At 49.5% G+C, this 8,938-nt stretch overlaps 1 protein-coding gene across 2 annotated transcripts in view; it reads right to left on the bottom strand.

Moving 5' to 3' along the window:
* The window catches only part of TTL (tubulin tyrosine ligase), a 29,314-nt gene extending 24,535 nt beyond the window's left edge, over positions 1 to 4,779 (bottom strand). For both annotated transcript variants that reach the window (XM_032469758.1, XM_032469759.1), the window contains exons 1-2: positions 4,491 to 4,779; positions 2,300 to 2,378 (exon numbers count right to left, since the gene is read on the bottom strand). In XM_032469758.1, coding sequence (XP_032325649.1) covers positions 2,300 to 2,378; positions 4,491 to 4,647 — 236 coding nt within the window. In that variant the 5' untranslated portion in view covers positions 4,648 to 4,779. The remainder of the gene's footprint in view (positions 1 to 2,299; positions 2,379 to 4,490) is intronic.
* Positions 4,780 to 8,938: the final 4,159 nt, after the last annotated feature.

Here is an 8,938-nt window from a genome sequence, read left to right as displayed (position 1 = left end):
ATAAAATATATTATTAAAATAAACTGCACCATTTTGGGGTACTTATTTAAAATTACATGTGTGGCTAGCATTCTGTTTCAGTTGGACAGCTGGTCAATAGGATGCCCTTCATCCGGAGGCCTCATTTCCTGCACAGAACCAAGTCCAGTTTCTGTAGGAAGTCCCAGACATTTCTTCCATTTCCTCATGGGCCCATTGGAGAAGCCCTTGCAAATGGAGGTTTAGTCACACCTACCAGGGAGACACTCACAAAAGGAAAAGAAAGCCTCCAGGTTGGGCCAGAAGGACAGCTCTTCAGGCCATGGGGCCTTGATGAATTTCTGAAACTCCCTGAAGTGACAGGCACTTGCTGTACAGGGTCCAGCACAGAACACTAACAAGGCTCTGGGAAGCCCCCTGAGGGGCGCCCAGTCACACTGCCCACGGGCTCCATTTGTACAGATGAGAACCGTCCTTACTCAACACTAACTGCCATGACCATGGGCAACCCGGCTGTCTTCTCTGAGCTGCCACTTGAGATGACATTGTTGTACAAAAGAGAGACAAAACAACAAAGGAAGCCATCACCCCCAAGAATGACTACTGCCCCTCGCAGGACACTGGACAGGATGACGGAAGCTTAGGGGATGGTGACCACCACAGGGGCCCCCAGGCCTGCGTAAGTCATATCATCATTCATAAGGAGCACGTCACATGCCACGGAGGGACAGAGTCCCCAAAGATGGGCCCTTGGGATTCCGAGTGGCGCTGTTCAAGGTCACAAAGGTTGCGATACCTTCTAGACTTGGTTATGACTCCAGTTCTGTACTCTTTCCACCTTATTGTAGCTGCCAAATACGCAAATATAGAGAATCTGACTTTTCACACACCCTCTGCTTTCTATTTAAAAAAAAAAATTCTACCTTTATCTTTAGGAAAAAAAAAATCATCATGGAATAAAGAATGAGTAAGCATTTTATAAAAATTTCTAAACGAATAATCTGGGTAAACAACCATGTCCCACCTCTACTCCTAGTTCTGGTGAAACAGCTGTCTGCACTCGAAACATGTAAGTATGTTATAAGAAGATTTCAGAAAGCCTCATTCCCCTTTAAGAGTAGCTCATCCCAGAGAGAAGTGAACACATGAGTCACAGGGGCAGTGAGTCTAAACAAAACGGTGGGAATATGCCTACGAACACTCAGCCCAGCAAGCATCTAGAGCCCAGAGGGCAGTGTGAGTGGGGGAAAAGAGCATATGCATTGAGTCGCATCTTCCAGTGTCTTCTTACCTAAATGATTTGTTTGGCTACACACACGTGCTCACAAGTCACCATGGAGGGAACACTGGAGACCTGACTTTAGGGGCCATACCCAGCCTTCAATTCTACAGCGTGAACTAGACACACACATTATTCCAGGCCTTTCCGTAAATTAACTCAATTAATTTTCACCACAACCCTGGGGTAGTTACTATTATTATCCCCATTTTACAGATAAGGAAACTAAGGCACAGAGTCAAATGCCCACTGTACCACATGAATCACCTTATTCAATCCCCACAGCCTCTTTATGAGGGACATACTGAGGCTTCGTGGGATCAGAAAATTTGCCCAAGCTAATAAGAAGAGCTGAAATTAAAACCCAAGCTGCCGATCTAGATCTTAATCACTGTGTAACGCTGCTTCCTTCCACCTATGACACTGTTCCTACGGCACCTAGCTGTAAGCCGACTGCTCAGAGATGGGCGGCGCAGCAGATACGGTTACATTCTGCCCAGGTGTCCTTCTGAGGGGACCCCTGGCTGCTCGGAGAGTTGGCTGCCAAGGGCTCATGCACACCCAGGGGCCAACCTCTGCCAGAAATGCCAGGGAAACCATGTCCTCTACCGCCCCCTACAGCCAATGGCTGAGTGATGCTGAAGCACAGAATATCAAGGGACTACTCTGGGTGCCCTTCACTCCCAAGCCCCGTGGAGTCAGGTTGAGGCGAGACTCCAGCTGAAACCAAGTCTTTGCTTGGTTTCTTCCTTGGCTGCCCTGTCCTTGGTTCTGAACGAGTTTCTCCTGAGAGCCCTCCCCCCATAAATCACTTACGCAAGAAGCCCTGTCTCAGGGTCTGCTTTGGGGAGCCTCATCCAAGAGACCATGTACCTGCAGCAAAGTGTGGATGGCAATCAAAGAACTGACACTCGCTGGTTTTTAAAATAAAAGGATTTCTGCCCTTTAAAAACAAGCCTACATTTTTGCTTAAGTTGCTTCAGTATGAAAGCTAAAAACGGTTCAGTAGAAAATGGAAAACAGGTCTTAAAGAACACTTACTTCACTAAAGAAGCTTTGCGACACAGTTTGTCGGCCCCTCTGTAGTAATTCACCAACTGCATCAACCCAGGCTCGTGACCTGTGAAGGAAAGAGGAGGCTCAGGAGGGAGACAGGGTGGTGGGAATGGACAACATCAGCACCAGCACACAGAGCGAGAGCCGGGTGTCACACCCAGCTCTTCTTTCCCCTGTTTCAGGACTGGTTGTTAGGACGGGAGAAATTCTGTTGCTTTGCACATCCAACTGGCAATTCTCACCCTCCCCCGAGTGGGTGTTATGATAACCGCATCACAGGTCTGCTAAGGACCTCTGCTGCCCTTGTTTTTATTTCTTAGGGTGGAAGAGTATTTTCAGTTTTGCCCCTCCTTGATCCCTACTGCACCTACGGTACAGGACATCTCCTTGGGTTTCACCCAGTGTACTTTAAGCCAAAGGTAAATATCCCCAACAGTGAAAGCACATAGCCGTTTGGTTGTGGGATGCTGTCTTCCTTCCCACAAAAACCAACTGTTTCCTGATCATTTGCTGACTTCATGGTAACCGTTTAGGATTTGGACCCTCTAGGATTCTGCTCCTACACCCTAATCCTGAGCCTCACTGCAGTGCCAACCACCCCTGCTTCAGCCCCCACAGAGCCATTTTGGTCAGCTTTTAATGTTAGGATTCCACCTAAGCTCTTACAGCCGGGCCCTGCCCAGTCCAAAGAGGAAAGTAAGTCAGGCAGGGAAGCAGACAGACCAAGGAGGAAATAAATGTTTTCAACTATAAGCAGGTTTTCTTCTTTTAGGGAAGGTATACTTGCTGAAGGCTTCCTGGGGAGACAGCTGAACAAAAGGAATCTCTAGGCACAATCTGTCTCTTCCAAGATTTCTGGAGGTTGGACTCAACCCTTCTGCAGGGTCTCCATCATACATTATAAACTTGCGTAACAATAAGGAGTTGTCCATGGACCCATCCCGAAGAAAAAATTTCGGTAAGGCTATGCTGAAACCCCCTTCATTCCTCAAATCGTTACAATTCTACAGGCCCCCTCCCAACTGCCCTCTCTCTCGCTAAGCTCACCAAGGGCTAGTCAGTTCCAAACCGCCTACTTTCAGTCTTTGCCTGTTCACCCTCCCCACCCTCTGACCACACCTATTTCTAAAAACTCTTCTCTCCTGGACGTAGAACACTGCTCTTTCTGGGATGCTCTCCAAGGCAAAGATGACTTTTCTTCATGATGGATTCTCCCATTCTGTCTTTGGCCATAGGATTGGGTCCCCACCCCAGGGGAATTTTGGCAGGGAACATGGCTACCCCGAGTGAGGCTGCGATTCCCGGATGACTGTGCAGTGAGGAGAGGCCATGAGACTATGCTCAGGTCAATGAGATGTAAGTTGAAGGGATCTGCACAACTTCTGGATTACGTCATCTAAAAAGGAGCGACTGGTCCTCTCCTTCCCCTTGCCCCTTCCTACAGGAGATGTAGATGTCGTGGTGCAGCTTCAACCACGGGAAAGAAGGGAACTCCCTCGGGGAGGGGAGGGGAGGGCAGAGAATCCACTGTCGTGTGAAATCTGCATCCAACGCACCGCTGCGAGAACGTGTTCTTTGGTGAAGCTAGAAGGTCTAAACTCAGACACCCTTACGCCCTTCCCTGGGCTCACTGCTGAAGCTCCTGCTTTCAGAATCCAGAGGTCTTTTCCAGGTCCCCTGACAGTTAATCTAAGCCTCCGGGCAGCTGAATCCTCTGGGTTTTCAACACACACAAGCATCCCTCCCGCGCCAACACAAGCAGGGCGGAATCCTCATTGGAGAAAATTTGCAAGGTGACTCCAGCCTGATGGCAGCTGCCGGCTCCGGGGAGCCTCGCCCGGCCCGGCGATCCGCCCAGCGGACCTGCCCGATTTGGGGGCGTCGGACCCGCGGAATCCGGGGAACGCGCAGCCTCAGCTCCCCGCCCCGGGGCTGCCGGGACCGGTCATTGTCGGGAAGCAGCCGCGGCCCCGGGAGCTCGCACCGCCACTCCCGCCCCGAATCAGACTTAGGAGACAAGAAAGCATGAAAAACGATGGGTTTAGCCCTTTAGGGGCGCTTTATTTTTTTTTTTTAAACCTGCTCAAGGAACGTCGGAGGGGAAGGTTTCTGACCTTAAAACAAAAGCGCTCGTTCTAACGGGGGGAGCCGGAGGGCGCGAAATGGGGAAGCTCACCCAGTCTCCCGAAGGGCAGCCGGTTCCTCTCTCCCAGCATCAGGTTGAACCTGGGGTTGTCCCGCCTCAGCCTCCTCCAGTGTCCGGTGGCGAGCAGCAGCCGGGAGACCTCGGCGTAGACGCTGCTGTTCTCGTCGCGCACCACGAAGGTGTACATGGCGGAGGGCCGCGCGCCCGGGCCGCCCCGGCAGCCGCCGCAGGGACCAGCCGGCCAGCCGGCGGCTCAGCGTGCGACCCGCGCGGGCGCCCGCAGCGCTCCGGCCCCGCCGGCCCCGCCGGCCCCGCCCCGCACGCTCCGGCCGCGCCCCCGCGCCCGCCCCCTGCGCCGCTAGGGCGCCCCCGGCTGCACGCGCGCCCGGGCGCCCGCGCGTCGGCGCGAGCGGCGAACGCGGCCCGGACGCCGCGCCCACCCCCGGCGCGGCCCCGCCTCCGCCCCGTGATTCCGCGCGGCCGACCCCGCGGCGGGCGCGAGGTGGGGGCCTGTGCGCCAGGGGCGCGCCCCGCACCCTTCCTGGGCCGGCTGCCAGCTGCCGCGGGTGCGGGGGCTGGGGGAGGGGGTGCGGCTTCAGCCGCAGCATCCGGGGCGGGCGGGGCCAAGGGACCGGAAGCTGGGGCGGTCCTCCGAAGCCCAGGGTCACAGCCAGGGGGCGGTGCCAGCGGAAGGTCCCTTTTAAGGGGGGCTTCCTCCGGTAGCCTTCTACCTACCGTTTCAAAAGGACATTTTGTGGATAAAAACAGGAAGTTCTAAGGCCCCATCCTGTGTCCAAGATGCCCTTCTTTACTTTCCTGCTTAAGGACCGCAGAGAACACGAAGCGTTCAGGCAGGGGCTGGTTTCCTTTGGGTCGAATGCTCCTCTCAGCTGCTGAGACCTCCTGGGTGGCGCACAGCCTGGGGTGACTTTAGACTCGCGGGTGGGAATAATCGCGTAAAGGCCCCGGGGTCCCCGGACCCCACAACCCGCCCTGCCGTTTCCTTTCTGCGGACCTCGATTTCCTTTCTAAGTGAGAGGAAGCTGGTTCTTTAAAGTCCCTTCGGTTGTGATACCCCACTCTATCTTTTAAGAAACTTTTGTGTGTGTGCGTGCATTTGAGGGACAGAGAGAGGACTCTCAGATTTCCTGCAATCTTCCTGCACTTCCTCATAAATCACCCACATCGGCAATGCACCTCACATCTTTTACTCTTCTTTAGAGAAAGAACACCCTGGGACCTCTCCCCATCCTGCTCTTCTTGTGCTCACGGTACCTGCTTAGCATAATGTGTAATGTGAACGCGCTCTCCTCTCTCCAGCATTTTGTCCATATTCCCTGGGACGGGTACTTGCCTATTTTGCGCAAAGCCAACAGCTCGGCCACCACCTGGAGGCAATCACTGGCTGTGGGAAGCTCACTCAGCAGGAGAAATGGGGCAGGCCCAGAAGAACTGGGGTGATTACACTTCCTTCTCCCCTACTCCCCGCTCCAGCTGTCCAACATCCATGAGGTATGAGGGTTGGTAGATAGTGCCCTGGCTTCCTCACCCCTCCAGTGAACAAATCTGTGGGGAAGCAGGTATCTTACACTGTTTCAGTGCTCATCTGCAGAAGAGTTCCAGTTGTCCACAGCTGCAACCTGCTTGTTCATGGATCTTCTTTTGGATTCCTTCCTTTTCCTGGCTTGCTGTCCCATTGCTCTACAGATGTTTCTCAGGATCACATCCCAAATAAACTACTTGCTCTCAAATCGTTGTACCAGGACCACCTTTTGCAGGAACTCATTGCCAAGACATTGTAGCTGCTTCTCTTCACAGCCAATCTTGAAAGTGACACCCACTTTGATCACACCATAGTCCTCTTCACCCACTCATTCCTGCTGCGCCACCTGCTTACCCCTGCAAGCTGGCTTCTCTCTCCACCACGCCACAGCCGTGGATTTAAGACCACCAGTGACCTCTGAATTACCAAATCTAGTAGTTAGTTTTCTCCTTTTTCTCACCTACATTTTGTAGTTAACAATGTTTTTGTTTGTTTTAATTTTTGTACATCACCCCTTATCCCCCTTTTTTTTCCTGGTTTTTTTTTTTTAATTGAAGCATAGTTGATTTACAATGCTGTGTTAGTTTCTGGTGTACAGCAAAGTGATTCAATTATACCTGTGTGTATATATATATACTTTTCCAGATTCTTTTTCATTATAGGTTATTACAAAATATCGAATATAGTTCCCTGTGCTCTACAGTAGGACCTTGTTGTTTATCTATTTTATATATAGTAGTTTGTATCTGCTAATCCCAAACTCCTAATTCATCCCTCCCCTCTTCCCCTTTGGGGAACATAAAACAACCATAAGCTTGTTTTCTATGTCTGTGAGTCTGTTTCTGTTTTGTAAATAAGTCCATTTGTATCATTTTTTTTGGAATCCATATATAAGTGCTATATGATATTTGTCTTTATCTGACTTCTCTTAGTATGATAATCTCTAGGTCCATCCATGTTGCTGCAAATGGCATTATTTCATTCTTTTTTATGGCTGAGTAGTATTCCATCGTGTATATACATATATCACATAGATCATAAAGTCCCTATTAATCAAAACTTTTAATGAGCCAGCACAGGTTAAGAGTGGGAGTGGTTAAGATCCCAGACTTTAGAGTCAAGCGACATGGGGACCAATCCCAGAGCAAGTTACTCAACTTTTTGGAGCCTCATTTTCTCCTTTGTAACATGGGCAGGACAATCATAAACTTATTTCGTGGGACAAGATTCAGGATTAATTGAAAACCTCAGTCATTGGCATTGTGTGACTCTAGGAGATTTGAATGCAACTCACTGAGTTCTTTTTCTATTTTCCTGTCTCTCTGCATGGGAGCCATTGCATTCATCCCAGAAGGAACAGGAAATAAGAGGAGAAATGACTCAGGTGACATGTGGACATAGTAGCTTCCTACTACATGGTGAGATGTGAGGTTTCCAGAAAGAGTTCTTGTCCCTACAACTATCAACCAAACCCAGAATTCCAGCTGCAGAGACTTTGGGAATATGTGTTCTTCCTCTCGCTGGCATCTCAGTGAAATGTAAGCTTCCCCAGGAACATAGGCTCTGTGAGGGCAGGGACTTTGTCCTGTGTCCTCTCTGTCTGGAAGACGGCAGTAGAGTTGATTCTGTTCTGTTCTTTCTTTCCTTCTTTCCTTCCTTCCTTCCTTTCTCCCCTTCTCTCTTTCTTTTCTTTCGAGAATTCTTGATCTCTGCTACTTATATCCAAAGCAATACAAGAAATGTGCTTGCCCCAATCACAATCTCAATCTCTGGCCAGTAGAGATGAGCCCTCCCCCACTCTCCTGCTCCTGGAAAGTCACTTTCACTGACAAGGATCCTGAGTGTGGGCATCATCCACTGCTCCAGATTGAGTGAGCCCCCTTTATTATTTTTCCTTTATTTTTTTAATGGAGGTACTGGGGGTTGAACCCAGGACCTCCTGCATGCTCTACCACTGGCCTCATGGTCTTCCCTCCCTGGCAGAAGTCCACATTGAATGGATGGATGGGATCAGCCACAGACTAGAATTCCATAGATTTCCACCAAGTCCAGCAGTTGCTCAAGTGTGAACAGTTCTTAGACTGCTGTATGCCTTCGGTCAATTTTCAGAGTGATGAAATGATTGTTTAGGAGCAATTTTGTCCATCTTTATAGTTGTTTTTAAGGTAGAGCATTTGACAGTCTCCTTACTTAACCACAGCTAGAAATCCTGCCTGAAGTCACTGTCCTTCCCAACACTTCTGTATTTAATTCTTTGAATCAAAGTCCCTCGGTTTTCAGTACCTACAGTGGTTTCTATTTTCCTGATCAGGCACATCTCAAACATTATTGTCTTTAGGAACTTATTGCTAGTCAAGGAATGAATGATAATTTGAATAGGGAGTAATTCTCAAAGCTATGGCATCATTCATGTGCCCCAATCTTTTGCTTGCTTCATGTGTAAAGTGAAATTAATAATACTACCTAAATTATTCTACAAAACAAGTGAGATGCTGGAAAACACGTGGGACACAGTACACGCCTTCAATGCGTATTTAAGGCTATCTCCCCCCCCCCACCAGTTGAAGCCCCCAGTTGTTTTATTGTTTCCAAGGAACAGCAGCCTGAATATCTACTCACAAAGCAGATTCTTGTGGAAATCCACACACAAGGGAACTAGAAAGAAGCCAAGTTAATGAACTTTCTTGGTGATTTATCATCTGGCTTTCAGATGCCTCATTTCCTTTCAGTTCCCCAAAACAGAACTTTTTGAAGACCCATAGTTGAGTTTTATTTTTGTGACTGAATTGATGAACACATTTACATTCCTTCTTAGACTATAATCTGGTTCCTATTCCTGTGAATAAGCAGAACCTTCAACACTGCAGAAACAGCAGACCTTCAGTGACTCCATGCATAAATGATGATGTGTGCTTGTTAGCAATACTGTCTGTGA

Source organism: Camelus ferus, chromosome 28, assembly GCF_009834535.1.
Source record: "Camelus ferus isolate YT-003-E chromosome 28, BCGSAC_Cfer_1.0, whole genome shotgun sequence".
Classification (NCBI taxonomy): domain Eukaryota; kingdom Metazoa; phylum Chordata; class Mammalia; order Artiodactyla; family Camelidae; genus Camelus; species Camelus ferus.
This window is presented reverse-complemented; position numbering and strand designations above follow the sequence as displayed.